The sequence below is a fragment of the Durio zibethinus genome, chromosome 11 (assembly GCF_047325235.1).
Source record: "Durio zibethinus cultivar Kanyao isolate XHJ-2024 chromosome 11, ASM4732523v1, whole genome shotgun sequence".
In the NCBI taxonomy this organism is placed as follows: domain Eukaryota; kingdom Viridiplantae; phylum Streptophyta; class Magnoliopsida; order Malvales; family Malvaceae; genus Durio; species Durio zibethinus.
This window is the reverse complement of record NC_143172.1, coordinates 3717088-3740579: the sequence shown is the minus strand read 5'-3', so window position 1 is coordinate 3740579 and position 23492 is coordinate 3717088. Positions and strand designations below refer to the sequence as shown.

Genomic DNA, 23492 nt, shown 5'->3' with positions numbered 1-23492 from the left:
TATAATCCCATGTTTTTCAACTCTTTTTCAAATCCTTCAAATTCATTTCCCACATAAAATTTACATAATAATTACAAATCTTATAATTTTAAAAGTTAAAAGCTACTCTATATTTATAGAGCCTATTAATTAATCATAAAAAAAATTCTTATTTACTATTCATTAAATATATTTACCGTTTAAACAAATTTAATTCCTAAATAATTCTACAACCAAGATAATTTTTCCGGAATCCAAATTGATTTTTAATTAGAAATTGATTCTCAATCTAAAAAAAGACAAAGTATTAGCATCAATCTAGCTTAGCAGCTGTACTCAACGTTAGTCCAGATGTAAACCCTATGGAGCAGCTACAGCTAGCGGTGCGCCACCATCAGCGCCTCGGATCGATATAACAGTCCCACACGCTCTAGCTAGCGAGGGCAAGAAATAATATGGCGGGTTTCTATTAGAGTAATTCCACAAAATCGATTTAATTTTATATTATTTGAAAAAGAGATCAAAACCGAATTTAAAGAGTGACAATACGAGTCTAATGAAGTAATAAATTTTAAATTCGATGACATTATATTGAGTTAGTACATGTATAATTAAATTTTATATAAAAGTTTATGTTTGTTTTCTTCCAAGTAATTAAAATTTAAATTTAGATTTAAGATTTTGGAGTTAGATCTTGAGACGAGGAATGTAAAATTCATCAGATGCAAGATTGTTATCTTGTTTAATATTATATAAACACTATGTTTTGATAAGTTTTCAGGACATGATATGTTAATAAAGTATAACTGTTCATGTAATCCTAATTGATATCCCCATAAAAAAGGAAGAAAAAGAAAAACGTGATACTTGTATAGTTTGTTCATAGGGCGATGAGCTTTTAGTTTTAATAATTATGATTTAAATTTTGATAATTTTAAATAAAAAAAAAGCGTTATGCATGAATCAAATACAAAACACTCTTTCACCAAATTATTACTATGTCATGTGGAAGTGGAAGCTACTGCCGAAGCTCACTTGAATATAACGGCAGAGAAAGAAATTTTTTTCTCATGCTCCATTACAATTGCTAGCCCTTGCCCATGACTGTAGTATTGACTCGGTCGTTCCTTTTTCCTTACCGAACAAAGTAATCAGTTGAGTCTCTTGGTTGGTTGACTTCTAAACGCTATTTACCATAACATCAAAGAAACATCCAGCGTTTAAATTTCTCAGCACCCATTTTCCATCTCACTCTCACTTATTCTACCACGAAGCTGCGCTCTCGCTGGATATTCTAGTCTCCTCTAAATTTCCAGCTGCCTCATTAGAAATATATATACCCTTCATTATATTCCAGGATATAAGTTATAAATTCAAATTGTCAAACCTCAACACAAATTCATCTAATTTCTCATTTCATTTTTCTCTTCCTTTTAAAAATTTCCATTATGTTGGTTAACAGTCAACAGCAGTTCAGTTTAGAGATGACAGTGGTATCAGCTCAAGGGTTGAAGAACACCTCTTCTTGTCTCTTCTCCCACCGTCTTAGGCCATTCATCAGCATCACCACGTTCCCGCCCCACCCCCCTGCATGCAACGCTACTGATCATAAGTTCCGCCGCGTGTTTCAAACGAGGGTCGACGATCAAGGCGGTGTGAACCCTACTTGGGGGGACAAGTTCTACGTTCCAATTGATGATACCTTCTTTGCCAATCGATATTCTTGTATTTATCTCCAGTTATTCACCAAAAGACTCATTGCAGGCCAGGCTCAATTGGGTTGGTGCCAGATTCCTGCCGCCGACATGGGGCTCCCTCCGGTGGGCTCAGTCAGGCAACTAAGCTACCGGCTTAGGGCTGCAGATGGTACAAGGACACAGGGGGTTATCAATGTTGCGGTAAAGTTGGAAGGTCCTCTTCGTGCTAATGACACATGTCAGACCGTGGTAGGTATACCCTTGACCGTTATGCCACGTGTCTGGAGATAGGTGTTAGTTGTAAAAAAGCAGAGAATCTAACGAGTGTGGAAGAGGTGGGGCCGGATGATCGAGCCAATCGAATGGTGTGACGAGGCACGTTTATGGGGGACTACAATGAGATCGGCTGTACTGTATTGATTTTAGATGTTGTAAAATTGTGGATAGAGGCAATTAAATTGTTTTTGCAGGACGAAAACCATTTCAAAGAGTTCAATCATTGTTGTTTAAGAGTTTAACACTTGTCTTGATTCTCAACCTCAAGGGAAAGGATTTTATTATTATTTTTCCTGAGAATCGACCTAGCTAGTTGACCTGATTGATGAGCCAGGATTCGTTTTTTCAAAAGTTTTTGCCCTCCATCCAAAATATATACTGTTTTTGTTTTCTTATTTTTCCTTCAATTTCTTTAAAACAGAACCAGTAAAAGTTTGCATTGTGATTTGTAATCGTGTATAAATTGGAAAGCAGTATAAATGTTAACTTTGGTTTGTTCTATACGAGTTGCTAATTTCTGCCATCAAAATTCCTTATTTTTCCTTTTTATAAAAAAATGCAGTTAAAAAATCGAATCTAATGGTGTCTCTATTATCTAATCAAACTTGATCTCACTCCTACACTTGAGTTAAGCACAAGCATGAGTGACATATATTAGTAAGTTTTCTCTAACACTTAGAAACTAAAATCACTATTCAACCCATCCATGGATCAAATTATAGATTTCGAATCTAATAAAATGCGTTAGAGTATAAGAGGAACCTGCCTCAGTATTAAAAGCTCATGCCATTTATAATAAACATAATAATAAAATGCATTGGAGAACAATAGGTATATGCTATTTTATTGTAGCAATAGTTAAGGGAAGGGCTTGAGCCTTTCCAATTAGATCTTTGAAATATATATATTTCATTTTAAAGACAGTGAAAATGATTACACAAGCTAAATAAAGCTTTGTGAAATATGAATCATCATCCATGCATCTCAATCAATGGGAAAGTGTTTTCCTTTTACACTAAGAATGCCCACAATTTCACTTTAATGGCAATTCCATGTATAATAATTCAGTTTCTAACTAATTAATTAAAAAACGAAATGACATTACTATCAAGGCAAGTGATTTAATTAATTAGTGCTTGCTTGATTTTGATCAATATTAGTTAGAGAAAATCAAAACACAAATTAAACTAGCAATCTTTAGCTGCTGCACGGTACCATCTCATTGACATATGGTTCGTTTGAATGGCTGAGAAAGAATTTTTAACGCACTATCACTTATTTTATCAATGGACTAATAGCCATTCATCCAAAGCCAGTACAGATTTCCTTCATCGATAGTACTGCAGGGCTTTCAACTATATATGTCATGTGCCAAACACTCAGAAATGGGCCAACATCAGATCCCTTGATTGCAATTTAATTATTCCTTTGAAAATCCAAACTTCAAATATTATATATTCTTATAGAATCTTATCCATGATTTATGGGATTCATGTGTGATGCATTTGTTCTGAAAAATTATTATAATAAATAAAATGAACCCATGATTTTGGGAACATGAGAAGGAACTTTCCCTCTGGTACTCCACGTCCAATTACAAAAAGTAAAACAACAATTTTTTCCAAATCCCTTTCCGACACTTCCATCTCTTGTCGACAACACATTCCCCACTCAAACGAAAATGGTAAAGAAGGAAAAACGTTTATGCTACTAGAAAAGTTGGTTGGTGTCACGACCCAAAATTGAAATGCAATTTTAAAGTATCATTTTAAAATAATATGAAGTTTTTTTTTTAATCATTTTAAATTATTTCAATAAAATAATATGTTAAGTAAAATCTGTTTTTTTAATCTAACTAAAGATAAATTTTTGTATACCTAAATGTAAACTAATAAAAATATAAAACTATTTTGTAATATCTTAGTAGCAACAATGTCTCTAATGACTAAGTAATTTTTTCTTGTTTGATTTTTTAGCTCCTCACAAGACTAAATAAACTTATTACTTACTCATCTGTAAAGAAATAGCAAAAAGAGAATGAACAAGCCACAGTCTAGAAAGTATAAGCTTACACACCTTACTAGATTAGGTATCGTTTTCATATATATATATATATATATATATATATATATATAGCTCATTTAAAACATCATTTAATTTATGCTTTCAAAACATTTAACTAGGCATTCAAAGAATTGATATCATAGCAAAGCATTTTATCAATTACAAATCATAAATCATATAGTTAAATACTTACTTCATACAAAACATAGATCAATCTTCAAAATCGTAAATTCATTATCATAAATCATCATTAGCTATGGCCACTATTATAACTCGTGATATTGGACATATTGATAATTTCATCCTGATGATCATTGTTAATTATTATAACCCACTAGTTAAAACCTTATACTAACTTTTATAATCTGTTAGCAGGGCTATATGATCATAACTATGTTAACTATTATAATCCGTTAGCTAGAGCCATAGAATTAGTTCTGGTATTAATGATCCCATTTCCCAAAGATGTATATTCATAGCTATCATAAAACTATTTTTTAAACATAAATCAATTTCTCATTTTATTTATAAACATGATCCATAATTTATATAGAAAAATATAAAATAATCATATGTTTAACCTTATTTTCAATATTTTCATGTATTGAAAATAAAAAAATGAAATCTTCACACATTTAAAAACATACATACATATATATATAAGTTTGAAAATAAGTAAAGTGTGTGGATTTTACTTATCTCTTTTTGATTCCACCACTTCGTTTTTTCTCCAAAATAATTAATAGCCTATTCAATATCATTTCATCATATTAGAAATTAATCAACCCTTTTTTAGACCATTTATACTAAAAACAACTAAGTAATAACTCAACTAACTAATACTGATAGCCTACACTACTTTCACTAAAACAATCGTATCTTAAAATATACAACTCGTAATTAAGATCTTTCTAGTGCATTAGAAACTAGACTCGATAAGCTTTCAACCATATATGGCCTACCTCTTAATTCATTTTAATTAATTGTAATAATTTTTACAATCCACATCATATGTTGTTACCAAATAGCATGTATACTTTTTAGTAAAAATACAACGAAACAATTAATGAATATGCATAAATAACATATATAGCTGAAAATAAAAAAAAGTTGAAGTACTATGTAAAATTTAGATAAAAACAAGAATATTTTGCAAGGAAAAAAAGAAATGAGTTGAAAAACATATACCTAAAAGCAAAAACCTTGATGGGTTTTTGTTAATTCTTAAGAATGGAAATGGATTAACCAAGGAAGCATTTTCATTACCTTTTAACTACCTCTAATTTCATAATACCGTTGATGTTCTTTCATCTGTTTGTCAACCCTGGGACAGGCATTTATTATAGATAATAAACATACTCAAACTTCTATGAGGTCAAAGAAAGGATTAAAGTTACAAAAACTAAAACAACAATAAAAGGAAAAGATAAAGTACAAACATTGTTAACAAGTCTAGGTTGAGATAATAAAGCACTACAGATGGCTGACTATTTGGATTCTCTAGAGGAAATAAGTTAACAGTAAATCGAATAGTTCCAACATTTTGTTGCATGCCTCGTTGGTGTGAGAGATGACTACCATAAGAGCACTAGCATTACCACCTCAACCTCAAAGCCTCAACTTCCTAGTTGAAGGACATAAGGATGGCTCCCACTAGTCCATGCATAGCTTCACAAGTCAGAATAGCATACTACAAAATATTTTTCATACATTGACGATCAAATTCTGTCAGTAAAAAGAGATTTTTACTAAAAAATTTTTAATACCGTCAGATATGCCATACTTATATCAATACTTTATTTAACCGTCAGTATAAATTACTTTTTCTAATGGTATATGACTATCTGTCAATATAAATATATTATATATTAACGGTTATTAACGTAACCAGTAATATAGGCTCAAAATAAAAAATTGAATGGGATTATTGAAGGTATTTTTTGTCAAAAATACTTTCAATAATCCATTCAAAAATTTTTTAAAAAGGATTATTGAACCAAAAATGCCTTAAATAATATAAAAAAATTTATATGGATTATTTACTGACGGTTAAATTCTGTCAGTAAAAGAGATTTTTACTAATAAATTTTTAATACCGTTAGAATATATCATACTTATTTCAATACTTTATTTAACAGTTAGTATAAATAATTTTTTTTTATGGTATATTACTATCTGTCAATATAAATATGTTATATATTGACAGTTCTTAACGTAACCGTTAGTATAGGTTCAAAATAAAAAAAAAAAACTATTAGCTTACAAAAATTTAATAATCCATTCAAAAAATTTTGGAGAGAGAATATTGAAGGTATTTTTGATTAAAAATACATTCAATAATCCTTCATAAAAATTTATTGAAGGTATTTTTTTATCAAAATCACCTTCAATAATCCCTTCAACAAAATTTGGAATGGATTATTAAAGGCGTTTTCGACTAAAAACGCCTTCAATAATCTTACGAAAAAATTTGAAAGGTATTATTAAAGGAGTTTTTGATAAAAAAAACGCCTTCAATAATTTCTCATAAAAATTTATTGAAGGGATTATTGAAGATATTTTTGGCACATTCAATAATCCTCTAAAAAAATTTGAAAAGGATTATTGAAGGTGTTTTTGATAAAAAACGCCTTCAATATCCCTCATAAAAAAAAATTTAGTGAGAAGATTATTGAAGATGTTTTTCTCCAAAAGTGCTTTCAATAATCTCCTGAAAAATTTTGGAAAGGATCATTCAATAATCCCTCATAAAAATTTATTAACTGGATTATTCAATATATTTTTGGTCAAAAACACCTTCAATAATCCATGAAAATATTTAGAATGGATTATTGAAGGTGTTTTTTACCTTGAAAAAAATTGAAAAGATTATTAAATGTATTTTTGACTAAAAATACCTTCAATAATCTCTCATAAAAATTTATGGAAGGGATTATTAAATGTATTTTTGGTTTAAAATATTTTCAATAATCCCTCATAAAAATTTATTGATAGGATTATTCAATGTATTTTTTATAAAAAACGCCTTTAATAATCGTCTTAAAATTTTTGGAAGGGATTATTAAAGGTATTTTTGGCCAAAAATACCTTAAATAATCTCTTGAAAATATTTGGAAGAGATTATTAAAAGTATTTTTTACCAAAAACACCTTCAATAATCCCTCATAAAAATTTATTAAGAGGATTATTGAAGGTATTTTTGACCAAAAAATGCTTTCAATAATCCCTTAAAAAATTTGAAAAGGATTATTGAAGATATTTTTGATCAAAAATACTTTTAATAATCCATCATAAAAATTTATTGAGATGGCCAAAAGTGCCTTCAATAATCCTCTCAACAAAATTTGAAATGGATTATTGAAGAATTTTTTGACCAAAAATACCTTCAATAATCCTTTATAAAAATTTATTGATGAAGATTGTTTAAGGCATTTTTTGTCAAAAACATCTTGAATAACACCCTTAAATTTTTTGTAAGGGATTATTAAAAGTATTTTTGGTAAAAAAAATATCTTGAATAATCCATAAAAAAAATAACGAGCTTATGAATTTAAATTATTTTCTTTACCTCAACCTCTCACTGACTTAATCTTCACATCCCACCATCTCTCTCCATCTGTCAATACCCATAGCCTAATCTCTACCTCCCACCAACTCTCTTTCCACCTCTCACCGACTCTACAAACTTAAACCCATCGGCATCCATTTTATTTTAAAGCCAAATCAAAGTTGAAGCATCAAGACTCTTGTCATTTCTCAAAAGTATTTTTTATTTTTTGCATTTCAATTTTTTGCATCGAGCATGCCTATTTTTTTATATTTTTTGTTGTATTGGATGAATCTAAGCTCAGTCTTTGTCACCTCAAAAAGTAAATGAGGGCCTGAAAATGTTATTAGCGTTACTGTTTTTGTTAATGGAATAGCTTTAATAGGAAAAATAGATGTAAACTTCATCTGTTCTACTGTAGATTGGTGACCTATTGATAAATGTGACTATGGAACATGTAGTTAGGGAAAAACTTCTCTTCTTAATCTAGTAAGCAACTTATCTTTAAGCCTCTCGGATAAAAACATCACAAAAAATTTTTTTTTTTGAAATTTTAGTGCCTGCTTCACTTTTACAGGAATTACTTAAATAACAATCTGGCTGATCAAAAAATGAATTGTGTGGCTCCGGCATTGGAACAAGAGTTACAACAAATCAATATACATCTGATGTGAACAATCTTCAAAACATTGTTCAGAATATATATAGAGGATTTGAGGTTCAACCATTAGTAATAACACCATGAGGATTCTTTGATGCAAACTTCGAGCACCATATTTGTACACATTCAATCATAAATATTAATGTTTTTTTTTTTTTCAGATTTGGTACAATTATGTTAGTTCTTAACTTATTTTAAATTTTTGGATTATAAAACAATTTGGTTATTGTTTTATTTCAAATGTTATTAAATATTTTTATTTTTTTGTGTATTTTTACTTTATATGAAATTATATCATATTATGATTATAAATAAATTAATATTAATAATTAAAAATATAATTAAAAAAATTTTATCGACAATTTAAAATTTATACTAATGCATTTTATTATTAAAATATTTCAGGCTATACTGACAGTCATCATAGACCGTCGGTAAAAGTTAAAACACATAAGGCTATACTGATGGGTATTGACCGTTAGTAAAAGATATACTAACGGAGATATCGTCGGTATAAGTTAAAAAAATTAAAATATACGAGTCTATACTGAGAGCATTAACCGTCTGTATAGGTAAAAAAAATTAAAATATACAAGTCTATACTGACTGGTGTTAACCATCGATAAAATGTATAATAGTAGAATATACAATAGATATTATACCAATAGACATATATATTTACCGATGGTCTTGAACCATAGGTATATCTCTATAAGTTATTCTAACACCTTAAAAATTGTCAGTATAGGTCTATACCGACAAGAGATATACTGACGGTTAAAAATTCATCGAAATATACATTTTGACCATTGGTGTAGGGTTTATGGTGCTATATTAATGGATTTCGGGTTTTACCGATATTTGTTTTAGCGTCACTATATGTCAGATTTCTTATAGTGGCATAAAACTGAGAAGGAGAACCAGGAAATGGTGGAAGTGGAAGCCGATGCATTGTGTACTCAGTAGAGTGCACTCCAGACTTGTGAGTGCTATTGGGTGGACCAGAAGGCAAATAAGCACATGCAATTGGCAACATAAGAAGGATCACATTATATTAATCCCTGAAGCAAAGTCAGGAAGAAGATCGAATGGCAGACGATTTGGAAGCACAATATTACTGGTGGAAAATGGGAGAATGGGAGAAAGAAAGAGATTAGGGATTTAAGGTTTTAAAGTATTACCCACTTTAAAAATTTTTTTCAAAACCTTTTTTACCGACAAATATTTTCATTAGTAATTTTCACGTTAATTCCCAAAAAATTTTTACTTACTGATTACTGATGGACTGAAATTTATCGGTAAATTCCATTGCTATTTCATCAGTGATTTTGGAGTTTTTTAACAATTATTTTCTATTGGTAATCCATTGGTGACTACCGATAGAAAAATTATGTCGGTAACGAAACAATTTTTGGTAGTATTTGTCATGTGAATTATGATTAGGGTTGACAGCCCAATTCGCCCCCAGTGAGTTTTGATCCGACGTGATCTCATAAGGTCGATTTTTTTTTTATATCAAGTTTTGGGTCGATCAAGTAATAGTAAGAAAAAGTTAGGTCAAGGTTAGATTTTAAGCAAATTCGACCCGATGTAATATATATAAAAAATTATTTTTAATTATTTTATTAATTAATTAATTTTATATATTTATATATTTATTTAATTTTATATTTATATTAAAAAATAATATTTTATATTTAAAAATAATATTTTATTAATTTCAAATTGGATAATGTCAGATACGATTTATATAATATTTAATTATGATATATCATACATCAAGACTATCTAAAAAGGCAAGAATTGCTTGGTGAAGGATTGTTGACAATGAAAAGAAATGAAATTATCTGCAGATAGAAACAACAATGATAATGAACCATTGCCTCGGAACACGTTAATTTATCATATTATTATATGTCATAAATCCACGGATGGGATTGGGTAAAAAATGTGGCTACCATGGGATTTTCAAGTCAAGCTTGGATATTCATGGAAGCCTCGTGGAGTTCAAAAACAAATACTCATTTGTTTATATTCATTTTCGTTTTTTAAAAATATATTAACATTATTATATATCATCCATGAACGTAGATTCATATTAAAATTCATGGATATTGTATTATCAGAGCCGGTGTAATATATATATATATATATATATATATATACACTTTTTCTTTGTTGTATACATTTTACAATACATTTGCCCACAAATTGAGCTACCCCCCAAAGTTCAGATCAGGTTTGAAAGCTCTAGCCCAATCAGATTTTGCCCATAAAAGTATTTTATTCTAAAATAGATAGTTTTATATAATTTTAATTTAAATATATATTTAAAATCATTAAAATATTAATATAAAATAGGTTTTTAATATTTTAATATTAAATTTAAATTAAATGGGTTTTAATGGGTGCAGCGGGCCAAGCCTTTAGCAAATTTGAGGGGTCATACGGACTGGATTCAGTTTGAGCCATAGATAGATACTCCTGCTACACTATAAATTTTTAGATTCAAATTAGGGGACACGATCTTGCATTTTAGAGGATTTTTTTTTTTTTTTTTTTTCATGGTCAGGCTTGGGCAGGATAAAGAGTCTGAGGTGAAATTGGGCTGGAGAACTTTAAAAGAAAAAAATTGTTCACGTACTAGTGCTAAAACTTTATTTTTGGTGCATTATATCATGAATAATTAAGATATTTTAAGATAAAATTCTTCAATAAGTATTAAATTTATCCTCTCATATATTTTTACTTTGTAAAATATTCACATCATCTTTTTTTTTTTTTTATAATTCACATCATCTACTATTTGAGGTCTTATGGAAAGTGATAAGTTTATAATCTCATAAGTTATATGAATAAGATATCATAAAATGAAATGAAAAAGATATTAACCATGTATTAATCTGAAAAACAAAAAAAAAACCACTTTAGAATTTTTATTTATCTAATGATGCGCGACTATATTACCAACAAGCAACCATAACATGGTCTGTGGAGTCAACATTGATATGACTCGTAATATCTTTAAAGAAAGATTTGTCGGTCTATTGGTTTTGGTTACAAAGCCTATACATAGTACCTAAAATTTACATTTTATTAATTAAGTTAGATATTTAATATGGTATTAGAGTGAAAGTTAAATATTTAATATAATATTAAAGTTAAAATTTTTATTTTTTTTTATATACGATGAGAGTTTATTAAAATAGTATTATTTTATATTTAATAAATATTTAATTTTTTATAATTTTATATCTAAAATTAATTGAATATAACTTAAATATAAGATTATAAAAAATTAAATATTTATTAGATGTGAGATAATATTATTTTAACACATTAGTTGAAACATTTGAGGCTAATGATTTCGATACAATATTAGTACTTGAGGTGGGATAGAATAGAATGTTGTCTAAAATTTGTTTGACGAAATTAAGTGCTTCTAGGTTTTGCAAGAAAAGAAAAAGAGAAAATAAGAACCCTAATTTGAGATTTAAAAAAAGGATCGATGATATAGTTTTCAAGAAATTACTTCCTATTATGCCAATATTAAATGCAAAACAAACACGTCCAGTGGCCATCAAATGCAAATTGTAATGATGAATAAAAACCAAGCCAAATTTTACAATCATATCAATTAAAAGTTTTGGTTGAAAATCTAGGAAAATAACTCTGCAACTTTTCTTTTATAATCTTCAATCACAGTTATGTACCTTTGGATATTTTTGGTTGAATTAATTCTGATTTGGAATCATCCTCTTTGACCAGTTTTTTTGGTTCTGGATCCCATCTTTGGGTTTTAAGTGGTTTTGTATATTAGAGATTTTTTTTTTTTTTTAAGTCTGTCATAATGTAACATTATTGCTAGTCATGCTGCTAGCTCTATCCTTTTGGTATTAAAAAATCTATTTGGCTTAGAAAAAAAAATTCTAAAAATCATCAACTATGTTAGAAATTAATCCGTCCCCGGAATTTGACGGTTAAAATTTTTAGACTCCAATCATAAAACACATCTTATCATCTTCTAATACGGTCCAAATAGAGCTTTAATAGGCTAAACATATGTGAGCAAATTTAAGGCAAGAAAAAAGCACGTGAAATACTGTTCCTTTTATTCAGAGAGAGAGAGAGCGAAGGGCTCTTAGCATTACATTTAGCTATATATCCGTGTCACTATCAGCTGTCATCTCATGCTTACAACCGGAAACATGGCCCCACGATCCCTTACGGTAGTCAGAAATTTCTATGCAGCTGTAGTTAAAAGCTTTGCAAAAACCAACTACAAAATAAAAAGAGCTGTTAGTTTATACATCACTAATTTGAAAACTGAAACTGATTAAAGAGTTCTCTTTAACTTCTCCAAAGCTAAAATCTCTTGTTTCCATGGCTGACAATTACCCAAACCCCCCACAGTTTGTAATGGAGTTCACAGTCTTGTCAGCAGAGAACCTTAAGGAACCTGCTTCTTGTGGTCTCTTGTCCCGACCTCTGAGACCCTTTATATCCATCACCAAGTTCAACGGTGACAACGTCCCCCGGGCTGATGGTGAAGTTGATGTTGAGAACTTCACGTTTGGTGACCGGGTTCTTGTACCAATAGAGTCCAACTTCTTTACCACCAACTCTTGTATGAATCTAGAGCTATACACCAAAAGTCTCCTTGGTCGTCAGGCTCAACTGGGTTGGTGCCAGATTCCAGCTGCTGATATTGGGTCGCCGCCAGTGGGCTCAGTTCGGCACCTGAGCTACAAGCTAAGGGCTAAAGATGGTTCAATGGAGAATGGGATCGTTGAACTTAAGATGAAGTTGGACAGTTATGGCTGTGCAATGCACTCGGGTCAGGAGGTGATCGGCACGCCGGTGAATATGTTGCAACCGAGTGAGTGATTAGGCCCCCCATAATCAAATGGAGGGAAGATGGTTGACCTCGTCTATTATTTCGTCCTAGTTGTTTAATTTATAGTTCCTAGCAACTTTGTTTTAGGATCAATCATAGTTGTAAATTGTTTTTCCTTTTTTATGCAGAGTTGGTTCTTTTTCATATTCGTCTTCAAGAATCAAGCTTTTTTTTTGTTTTTTTTTTTCATTTTCAATGTTCTTATTCAATACATCCAAACAACAATCGCGTTACAATTGTTGGACATTTTGAAAAGTTGGTGGTAGGGTAAGGCACAGTGCCGAATGCTAAATTAATGAATATGATAAACATAATCTTGTTTGAAAGATCATATAATGAATTCCAAATAAATATAATGCTACTTAGAACATATTAATTAACTTCTTTTTATTATGAAATGGAATTTAAACTCCGTTTCATTTATGTTTTTATTTTAATAAAAAATAAAAATACTATAAAAAACAAGAGATCATTTCACCTATAATTTTATTTATTATAATCTTATAATTATTCATTCAAAATTAAAAAAATGTACAAATCTATACTTAAGTTTAGATATCATATTTTTACAATTTTTAATAATGATTGATTAATTTTAATTAATAATTATAAATGATACGTTCTTGAACATGGAAGAAAAAGTATACCTATATAATTAAACAGAACATTAATAAATTTGATTGTACACGAGTTTCAAAAGATACTCGGTGAAGTGCGGCGTGGCTTTAGGGAGCAGATAACTTTCATTCGATGGAGTTCATATCATTGAAATATGAGCGCACGCCGAAAAAAAAAAACTCATATTTTCGGAAGTTCTCTGTAGAAAAGCAAAGCAAAATGATAATTTGAGACGAACATTTTATCCACTTATGAATAGAGGGTAATAAAAACTGATTCAAGTCAACCTATTACATCACTGGGTGAGGCAAAGAGAAGAAAATGAAATCAAAATCGACGAGCTTAACTATTTTAAAACACAAAATTAAAGATTCCCACTCCCTTCAGCTATTGTAGCAAACTAATATATGTACGTCAACTGCACTGCTGCGTGCCATTTGTCAAGAAAAGGGACAAAAACACAGCCTGAAAATGAAATTTTCCAATATGATCATTACTAAAACAAAACTTGGATAATATTAGTTATAAGGGCGGGCCTCGCCTGTCTCTTAGTATTGTCAGTTTGTCCCGGTAGATTTACTCGAATTTCTATTGACAGCATTTCATTCACGGGCAAGTTGTTAGCATGGTGCCCAGGTTCTACCCAGTGTTACCACTATTAACATTTTTACGTGTATAGAACAACAAAAGAATTGGATTTTTGTGGACCAACTCATTACCAAGCACAAGGAAACGCTACAAAATGCCACGACGACTAATAAAGACTTTATACAACATGATTTAGCAGCTACATTACCTTGCCACATTTCTGATTCCATTTGTTGCTTCTTGAATTTCTTTTTTATTGATTTAAAACTAATTTGACCTTTCTTGTTTCAACAAATTGAGGTATTTCACTTAAGAACATCTGATATAAGAGGTGATCTCAAGGTTGAATCCCCTGACGGAGCATCGTCATTAGTCAAGAATTAATCAGCAATTCGGTATGCAATCAGCTTTTTGTGGCTTCTGACTCTCAGGATGTAAAAGCATGTCAAGAAACCGTTAGGTAAGACAATTATCATACACTGCTTAAATTTCCGAAGATCAACTAAGAATATATTTAGACCCAATTTCTAGACCAAAGAAAAGAACGAATAAAAAATAACTCCCTTTGGCTACAACTAAGCCTGTGATTTTTCAGTTAAAAAAGAAAATAACCTCCAAACCTAACTCGAAATTTTCCTTCTTTTCAGCCAGACTTTTTATGTCATTCACTTTTATGCAAATGAACAAAGTACAGAGAGAAGAATGGCTCAACAACTACACTATGAAGGAAATGATGCATTCTGAGGAAATAAGCCCAAGCAAAAACAAAGGGACCATAACATAAGGCCACTTTTACTGAACATTGATTAATGAAAAATAGCCTGATAAACATTAATTAAATGATACGCAACACTCTGTTTCTTGCATAGCCTTTATCTTTCGGTTAAATTGTTTATGCCTATGTTAGAACAACCCAATTGGATCAAATAATAATTTAGCATGTAAAAGACTAGCACTGATATACATTTTGCAGCCTCATTCCATAGAAAATATACCTGAAGACTTGGGTGGCTGATATTCCACTTTGAAGAACTTTGATGCTTCCGTATCTTTCTGGTGGCATAATACTCATATTAAAGTGTGATCATCTCCCAAGTACGGCCATGTTTGTTTGAATGTAATCCCATTGAAATGAGCGCACTTGGGCTCATCAACATTTGAATAACAGTTCAGGCCTACCAAAAAGCATTGAGTAAACTGCTGAACTAATAATTCTCTTACAGATAAGAAACACTCAAGTATGAGCTAGATAACCTGAAGAGAACACATGTGAAGAATGTGTTAAGCGAATTTTGCTTGCTACTCAACTAATGACTCCGGAAGGCCTTCTGCAACAGCAATGAAAAATTCCTACAGCAAAACAACACAGTTCTATTAGCTAGCAAAACATATAATAAAGATGACAATATCCTCGATACATGCAGCTAGTTTGTTGGCACCTTTGTACAAAGTGTTGGTTATTGAATATGGATGGTACTAACCATCACACAGCATATGCAGATGGTCATGCGAGTCTTTCTAACCATTGGCTTCAAAAAGAGCACATGGCCACCAACTTCTAATAAAAGGTTCAGTTCAATCTTTTTGCAGGAACCTGTTAATTGACATAGCTAGACAGAGCACCATTGCTCAACACTGTCAGCCCAAAATAATTCCAATTTGTGAAGCAAGTAAAATCATAGCCAGTACCTCTTGTTCTGGCATACCAGAGAATATGAGGAGACCACTCAAATAATGTCCTGAAGCTATGTATCAGACTTGATTGAAACAAGAAATGCCAGGACTCAAAACACAAATATTAGCATCCTTATGACATTCTGAGTATATGTAAATACGTGATGGAAATAAAAATAAGACAATCTTTTCATAAGTGTTTTAGGAGCTTCTAAGTAAATTTTAAGTGCAAAAAGGAATATTAGTTTATCTAATCAATACCTGTTTTGAAGGTACGTAACCCAAGAGAAGGAATTCCAGAATTTCCTAAAGAAGCCCTAGCTACAGCTGTTTCTGCTTTGTATTTCAAACCATAGTCATCCCCACACGTTTCAACACTCTTAACCTTGAAAGAATCCAGCCTACCAGATGAAGATGAAGCATGTTCACTAGTTCTGCTGGCAATAGTTGAAGGAGGCACACGCCAAGGAGGAGATCCAGCCAAATCTGGATCAGAAGTAAGAAAATCCAAATCCCCTAAACTGGAATGAATCTGCAATTTAAAAACCAAAAAGATTAAAAACTTGTATTATTAATAATAGACCATAGTTTAAGTCATTCAAGACTAATACTCTAGAAACATAAACACATAAACGTTTTTAAGAACTTGTAGCTTATCTTTTGTTCACTGCACGACAAACACGCATCAAAGATCAAACTCCGTATTCCTTTCACTCTAATGACACAGGTTGCACGTTGAAAGATAGAACTAAAGCTCCCTCTTTTTTGATGAATAAAGAAAACTATAGAAAAGATTAGCTTAAAAAACTCCTCATTCCTAATAACAGTTTTAATTGTTGAAAACCTAACTCAGATTATTCTGCAACTACTTGAAACTATTATAATAACAAAGGCAATAAAAATACTATATACAAATTCATTTAAACGCGAAGCAAACAGTAGAAGATTTAAAAACTACTGCTAAAATTTCGATTGAGTTAAAAGTAGTTTATCACCATTATCTGATGAGTAGATTCCGCATAGTACTTCTTAGTGGCTTCAGAAACATCAATGATTCCACCTGAAAATATTTCAGTATCCAAACAAGTCGCAGAGAAAATTAAGCCATGAAAAAGAAGCAAATAATTAAACACACATAAATCTAGAAACTAATAATTACTGTTTCCTTTTTCTTCTCTTTCCATTTTTTCGGGAAATAAACGTCAGACAAGCCGGATTCAACGCAGTGGAGGATGTCATCGGCACTGAGTTCGTCGAAGACGGCGTCGGAGAGAGAAGAAGCGGAGCCTGACGGCGTCCGAAATTCCTTTATCAGACCGAAGAAACAAGAACTTCAAGAGCTTCCGGCGATCGCGACGGTAACGTTGCAGCAGAGAGTCATGCTCCATCTTATCCGTCCACACACATACAATTACACCAAATTACAAATACAAGTCCAAATGTATTTCGAATTTTCAGATGCTAAAAAGAATTCCTTACGTTGATGAAGGATCGGAGGTGTTTGGACTGGGTGATTTTTTTAAATCATGAAATACTAAAATTTTACCTGCTTAATTTTAGAGGTGTGAAAGGGACCAACCTTTCAGCTATAGGGAACATTATAACAGATATCAGAGAGGAAATGGCAAAGCTGGTTGAATGGAAGACCTTCCATATCCAACGCGAAGCAAATAAGGTGGCTCACAGGCTTGCAAAACTGGCTCTGGTCAAGAACGAAGACACTGTCTGGCATGGTGGATATCGAAATGAAATTCATGATCTTGTAGCTCAAGAACTGTCTAATCAGAGTTAATGAATCCAAGTTTCTGTTAAAAAAAAAAATTGAGGTGTGAAATGAGTTAGCATAATCAATTTAAATAATAATTCATATTATAATGGATTGTATGGATTGTAGTGGTCCTGTATTATTTTTTACTTTATGAAGATTAAAATTATGATTCCGCACAGAATTGCTCATAATTTTTATGGCCCATGTCCTACCAGACATCACTAGTTTTGGTGGATCAAATACAAACGATTAATGTTTTTAAATTTTTTTGTAAAAATTCATCTATTACTATAATAATATGCAAAAGATACATAAATACAAATGAAATAAAAAAAATTATAATTTATATGATTTGATAAAATATTTACATCAATATAAATAAATAATAAAATCCATTAAATAAAAATAATGAATTTACAATTATAATATTTAAAAACACACACACACACACACACACACACACATTCCTCATCTATCTAGTACTTAATAATACACATATAACTAAAATTTTAAGAACAGTCCATATATCATAAGTGAAATTTTAGTGGAACTTTTTATTTAGTTGAACTTTATCGTATAAACTGAAAATTAAAGTCACTTGAAAATACATTACAATGGAATAGTGCGTAAAAACTCCATCACAAAAAAAGAAAGAATTTTCAAATATTTTTTCTCTCAATTTTATGAATACTTCAATATCCAGTCTCTTACTCAAATTTTACATCCAACAATTCCATGGGGTGAAGAGAAAATAATTGCTCAAGAAATATGCCGAGTAAGCATCACCATGATTGTATTCTAAAGACAATCCTGACTGCATAGAAAAGGACCTATCTTTAACTACCCAGATCTGAAAAAAAAAATACAAGAAAATGACTAGCAAGAGAGGCAAGCATCTCATCTCATCTCATCTATGAATTAAAAACCCATGCATTTTTGGGATCTTTTATGCCAAACTTTAGAACTTAGAACTGAATTTTTCCATGCAAAATATTAGGGTGTACAGCATAATTGGGCAGCATTCAGATATAAGCATTTCTTAACATTACGAACTCGTAATAAGACCACTTGCACTTGTTCAACTAGGTTTTACCTAAAACACTTTACAAATGTAATTAATTCCCAATACAGAAAGAAAGGCCTTAAACAAGAGTAAAGGCAACGTGTTCCCATTAAATGATTTGAAGAAAGAGAAGAAAACAGAAACAAACGAGTTCTTCGACTCAGTTAGTGCTTAGACGCCTGTCGAAACATCAATGTACAGAACTCCTAAGGCCAGAGCTAAAACAAGCACGTCATGACTGTAACAGCACTATGATGACAACATCTACAACTACCACCACAAGAACAAAACTAATTGCATGTATCAAGTCTGTATGACATGCTGTGCATTATAATGCTCTCTGAGCTAAACTCATATGCAGAGGTCGCTGATGTGACCATGAATAATTATTTCCGTTTTTCTACACTTCCTCATGGCTACTACTCTTTAAAATGTTATACTTGCAGAGAGGACAGGTAGCATTGATGTACAGCCACTTATCTACACAGGCACAGTGAAAATGGTGATCACAAGGAAGTTCCCTTAACTCAACTCCATCATCATAAGCAGAAAGGCAGATACAACATTCCTACAATTTAACCCAAGAATCAAATATCAGTTGGGTATTTGACTTATACTTCCTTTAACTCTCAGTATGAGAAAAGGAATTATCACAAAAACACAGAAACAAGCATGGCTTCACATCATGTCATTTCTGAAGAGGCAAATCATAGTAGGAAGGAGAAAGGAAATAAGTAGCATAAAAAAAACCAAAAAAGAAGAGATCAACTTACTGCATCATCCTGGGAAAGCACATGCTCCATGGGGGAATCAGTACCGCATTCAGTCATTATTCCCCCAACAGGTCCTTGGACATCACCAGCAGATTTCTCATCATCGCCAATTTTTCGAAATTTGTATTTTGACAACTGATCAATGTCTTCCTTGGAAGCTCCTTCCTGCTTCAATTGGTATATATAGTAAGTAAAAAGAAAAGTACACCAAAACTGAAAAGATTTAAAAAAAAAAATTTTCCAAGTAAATCTATCTTAATTGCCAGGAGCCCTACAACTGTTGAAAATATAAATTTTTAACTTAAAACTACTTAAATTACTCCGGTCAACTGCAGAAACCAGAGTCTCTTCTCTAAAAGTTCTTAAAGCATGTTCATCAAGTAAAATTCAACATTCAGACTGTGTATCACATGAAAAAATGTGTCGACTTTCTTAAAACAAACATCTATCAACTTACTTTAGTCTGCTATGACAATTATCTAAATTGAATTAGATTCATGCAGAAAGCTCAAATCATTTGTGTTCTGACAGCCATAAATGATATCCAGATAGGGCCCGTTAAAAATGAACTATGACTAGAATAGAACCAAAAGCCTTGAAAGATGACAAAACCTTGCTGAATATAAATGAAGTAAAGGAGCTTGGTCTAAAGATTTCCTGTTTAATAAATCAAGAAACATGCAGTCAGAAATCATAACATATACTCCTATGAAACAGTTGAGCCAGAATGTATATTCACTCTCCATTAATGGAATTGATAGAAACCCCAGGAAGAAAGGATCGACTCAGTTAACATTATCTGACTACGAAGAAGGTAAGCTCATCCCGTGAGAGTTGCCCTCGCCTATCCAGTAAAACCCATGACCTCAAAACTTACTCCCCTCAAAAAATGAAGTAAAAAACTGCACCAGAATGCAAAAGTCAAAGACATTACATCAAACATCTATTTAACACACAACAATTTTAAACATTCAATTAAAAAAAAAAAAACAATTTTAAATACTCAAAAGCTCAAAAGCAAATTGAATTTAAAAAAAGCACCATGTTTTTCAACTCAATTTACATATAGCCTACCAGAAATCTTTCCATTCAGAGAGCTACCAACCTTTCGAGACATGTTTGTCAGCCATTTCATCCCAAATATATGGACTTAGATGTGATTACATCAACTACAAAAACATGAAGAGGCCCTTACTAACTAAGTGATTCTCAAGTCAACTTCAATATTTACCTCCATTAACCATTCCATTATAAAATTAGATATTCATGCACAAAAATCAAGCATCAATTGAACACAAACAAATTAATGAGGCATATACAATCATAATAGTCTTAAATGGAGCAGAATGTGGAAGTTACCTGATCTGCCACAGCATAAAGGATTGCAATAATACATGGAAGACAGCAGCAAACAGCAATGCCAATGATGCATGCCAGTGCAACGCAGAAAACCACAAAGAAGACATCAAAACCAAGAAAAATTATACAAAGCCTGCAGAGAAAATTGCGTTGAAAGAGTTAGGTTCAGTTACAAGGGAAAACCTTCAAACAAAGAAAAAGCAGCAGGAAAAACGACACATGAACTAACCAATAAAGCTGAGGGGAGCAACGTGCCAATGCTTGGCCACCTACAGATACCCAGTAGAATCCAATGATCCACCAGATGAATGAAAACATTGTATTTGCAGATTCCAGGTGCTTTGAAACACTGCTGGAAACATCAATTTCAAATGATTATCATACACAATTTAAGCTATACTGGGTAAGCCGGTAAGATTAAATATATCCAAGATACACTATAAAACAGAGACACATGCCAAAGATCATAATAAGATTTTCTAACAATTAATTCAACTAATATTGAATGCATAGGGCAGACTCTCATAACTCATTACAGCTTCAATGTAAATGATGCATTTGTACAACTTAACCAAATAGCATTGAACACATCAACGAAAATTCCCAATCTATATCAAATACTTAATTGAAATCCAGACATAACATCGGAACATGAGCTGATTTGCACTTTCTCTAATGGGGCCCAAAACCTATATATTCCAATTTCCAACTAATTAAACAAAATTTCCAAATTCCTCTCCATATTGCCACAACCTATAAAACAATCATCTCACTTATCACTGCAGAAGTAATATATTCATCTCAACCTATCAATTAACTAACAAGAAGCAACATCTTAAAAGAAATCCAAACCTATCATTAACTTCTCAAAAATCATCAACTACCAATAAAACTCTTATCAATATAAATGAATACCTTCCACTATCCTGTTCCAACTGAGCCAATGTCACGTATTGCTCTGAATCCACCCTCGATCCTGGGCTCAAAGCCCCTTCCTCCCCAGCACTAATTGGTCTGTACTGCACGCTCTGCCGCCTCCTCCGTCGCCTATATTCCACACAAACACAAACCATATGTAGCAAACACTGGAAAGCGTACCCAGTTATCCACAGCCTCAACGACATATTGGGCCTCTCGTCCCTGCTCAAAACCAAAACCCCAAGTGCCACCGCCACGAACGCGAAATTCCAGACGATATCGAGAATAACCACGGGCTTCGAATATGCCCAATCGCTCTGGCGCTCCTCAAGCTGCTCGGCGGCGGTTTCTCGAACCAGCATGGACGGCTCACGGATCATTCTTCGGCTGCTCGCTCGGCGCAGGAACCGAGCCGCTTCACGAAGGCTCTGGCGACGGACGGATCGACGCGCGGTGGACTCGTCCCGTGACATGCCGCTTGTTGATGAGAGAAACGGCGTCGTGTCGATGATGTCATCGGAGGAGGATCGGTTCGTTGGAGACGTCGAAGCCATCTTTCGGAATTCTTAAAAAAAAAAAATTAAGCTTTTTTTTTTAATTTTTGAGGTAATTTGGAAGGCTAGGGTTCTATGGAATGTCGGAGTTGGATATGCGACGATGATGAATTAATGATGCTGATGAAACCCATCCGAAGGAAGTTTTGTCTCTTTCTTCTTTTTTATTTGTTGGGATTTTTTGTCAGGTAATGTTTGGTGCAGTTATTGCAGTTGCCATTTACTAATTGTTAGAAATTGTTGTCACACCGCATTTTATCTTTATGATGATTTTGCTGGTAAGTTTTTTTTGGTAAGTAATGACTATTGTAAATAATTATTTTTAAAACTAATTATTTTAAATTATAATTATAATATCTATTATAATTTTTTTCTCTTTTTTCTTTTATAGGTAGTTCATCTTTTTCTTTTTCATCAAAGGACTTAAAATTTTTCATTATATTTTTAAGATATAAATTAATAAGAGTAATATTTTATGCTTGGTACTATTTTTTGTTTTCAATAAAAAATTAATTGAAAAGTACAAGCAAAAAACATAATACATGACATTCAAACTCATAAAAAAATTAAAAAAGTTTTGGCCCAACAAATTGGTGTTTATTGTTAAAGCCCAAAAGTCTAACTCTCTTTCAATATTTTGTTGTAAAATATCTTTAATGCCTTCAATAATTGAAATAATTTCATGCTTATCAAAAAAAGGTATTATCATCGTATGTGTTTATATACAACATATTAGATGTTAAATGTTAGATTAAAGTTTCATTTGGTTGATAATTGTATTATTTATTTATTTTTATGAAAATAATAAAGTAAATAATAAATATAATACAAATAATAAAACATCGAACAAATAAATTGTAATTAAATAAATTTTAATCAATTTATTTTAAATTATTATAAACGATAAATTTTTTTAATAATTGATTATAGAAATAATTGAGATTCTTAAATTTTATTGTATTTTATTGTGTTATCTTTATGATTGTTTATCTTCATTTGTTTATTGCAATTATATTGTATTAATATATTAATGTAATTAATCTGTTTCAAATTAAT

The 23492-nt window shown here is 31.5% G+C and overlaps 3 protein-coding genes and 1 pseudogene across 8 annotated transcripts; 2 read left to right on the top strand and 2 right to left on the bottom strand.

Annotated features, from left to right (window-relative positions):
* The first annotated feature begins 1250 nt into the window (after positions 1 to 1250).
* LOC149515990 (uncharacterized) lies at positions 1251 to 2453 on the top strand (annotated as a pseudogene).
* A 9782-nt stretch (positions 2454 to 12235) lies between these two features.
* Positions 12236 to 13456, top strand: LOC149515989 (uncharacterized). Its single transcript, XM_089767753.1, has one exon. It carries the CDS (start codon positions 12608 to 12610, stop codon positions 13109 to 13111), a length of 504 nt encoding a protein of 167 aa, XP_089623879.1. The 5' UTR covers positions 12236 to 12607; the 3' UTR covers positions 13112 to 13456.
* Positions 13457 to 15133: 1677 nt separating this feature from the next.
* LOC111291476 (uncharacterized) lies at positions 15134 to 17299 on the bottom strand. Of its 2 annotated transcripts, XM_089767752.1 has the most exons (8): positions 17161 to 17299; positions 16997 to 17061; positions 16407 to 16533; positions 16263 to 16334; positions 16017 to 16066; positions 15809 to 15937; positions 15582 to 15677; positions 15134 to 15502 (listed from the first exon to the last, which is right to left on the bottom strand). In XM_089767752.1, exons 1-7 carry the CDS (start codon positions 17183 to 17185, stop codon positions 15627 to 15629), a joined length of 519 nt encoding a protein of 172 aa, XP_089623878.1. In that variant the 5' UTR covers positions 17186 to 17299; the 3' UTR covers positions 15134 to 15502; positions 15582 to 15626. The 2 variants fall into 2 exon arrangements, with proteins under 2 accessions (XP_089623878.1, XP_089623876.1); XM_089767750.1 differs by having other exon boundaries at positions 16263 to 16533.
* Positions 17300 to 17666: 367 nt separating this feature from the next.
* On the bottom strand, positions 17667 to 22572 carry LOC149515988 (E3 ubiquitin-protein ligase At1g63170-like). Of its 5 annotated transcripts, none has more exons than XM_022883279.2 (5): positions 21880 to 22572; positions 21194 to 21316; positions 20965 to 21097; positions 19606 to 19773; positions 17667 to 17806 (listed from the first exon to the last, which is right to left on the bottom strand). In XM_022883279.2, the coding sequence occupies exons 1-5, from the start codon at positions 22434 to 22436 to the stop codon at positions 17780 to 17782; spliced, it is 1008 nt and encodes a 335-aa protein (XP_022739014.1). In that variant the 5' UTR covers positions 22437 to 22572; the 3' UTR covers positions 17667 to 17779. The 5 variants fall into 5 exon arrangements, with proteins under 5 accessions (XP_022739014.1, XP_022739008.1, XP_022739009.1 ...); XM_022883273.2 differs by lacking the exon at positions 17667 to 17806 and adding an exon at positions 18791 to 19400; XM_022883274.2 differs by lacking the exon at positions 17667 to 17806 and adding an exon at positions 18791 to 19400 and having other exon boundaries at positions 19606 to 19770.
* Between the last annotated feature and the right edge of the window lie 920 nt (positions 22573 to 23492).

What these genes read in the sequence shown, in the direction of transcription:
- LOC111291476 (XM_089767750.1), bottom strand. Translation starts at nt 17,185, where the DNA reads ATGGAAAGAGAAGAAAAAGGAAACA. An exon ending in AAGAGAAGAAAAAGGAAACA is followed by an intron (nt 17,062 to 17,160) that starts GTAATTATTAGT and finishes AAATATTTTCAG; the next exon opens with GTGGAATCATTGATGTTTCT. An exon ending in TCTGCATATGCTGTGTGATG is followed by an intron (nt 15,678 to 15,808) that starts GTTAGTACCATC and finishes GTTTTGCTGTAG; the next exon opens with GAATTTTTCATTGCTGTTGC.
- LOC149515988 (XM_022883273.2), bottom strand. Translation starts at nt 22,436, where the DNA reads ATGGCTTCGACGTCTCCAACGAACCGATCCTCCTCCGATGACATCATC. An exon ending in TGCTCCCCTCAGCTTTATTG is followed by an intron (nt 21,098 to 21,193) that starts GTTAGTTCATGT and finishes TTTTCTCTGCAG; the next exon opens with GCTTTGTATAATTTTTCTTG. An exon ending in TGCTTTCCCAGGATGATGCA is followed by an intron (nt 19,401 to 19,605) that starts GTAAGTTGATCT and finishes GTTAAATTGTAG; the next exon opens with GAATGTTGTATCTGCCTTTC.
- LOC149515989 (XM_089767753.1), top strand. Translation starts at nt 12,608, where the DNA reads ATGGCTGACAATTACCCAAACCCCCCACAGTTTGTAATGGAGTTCACA.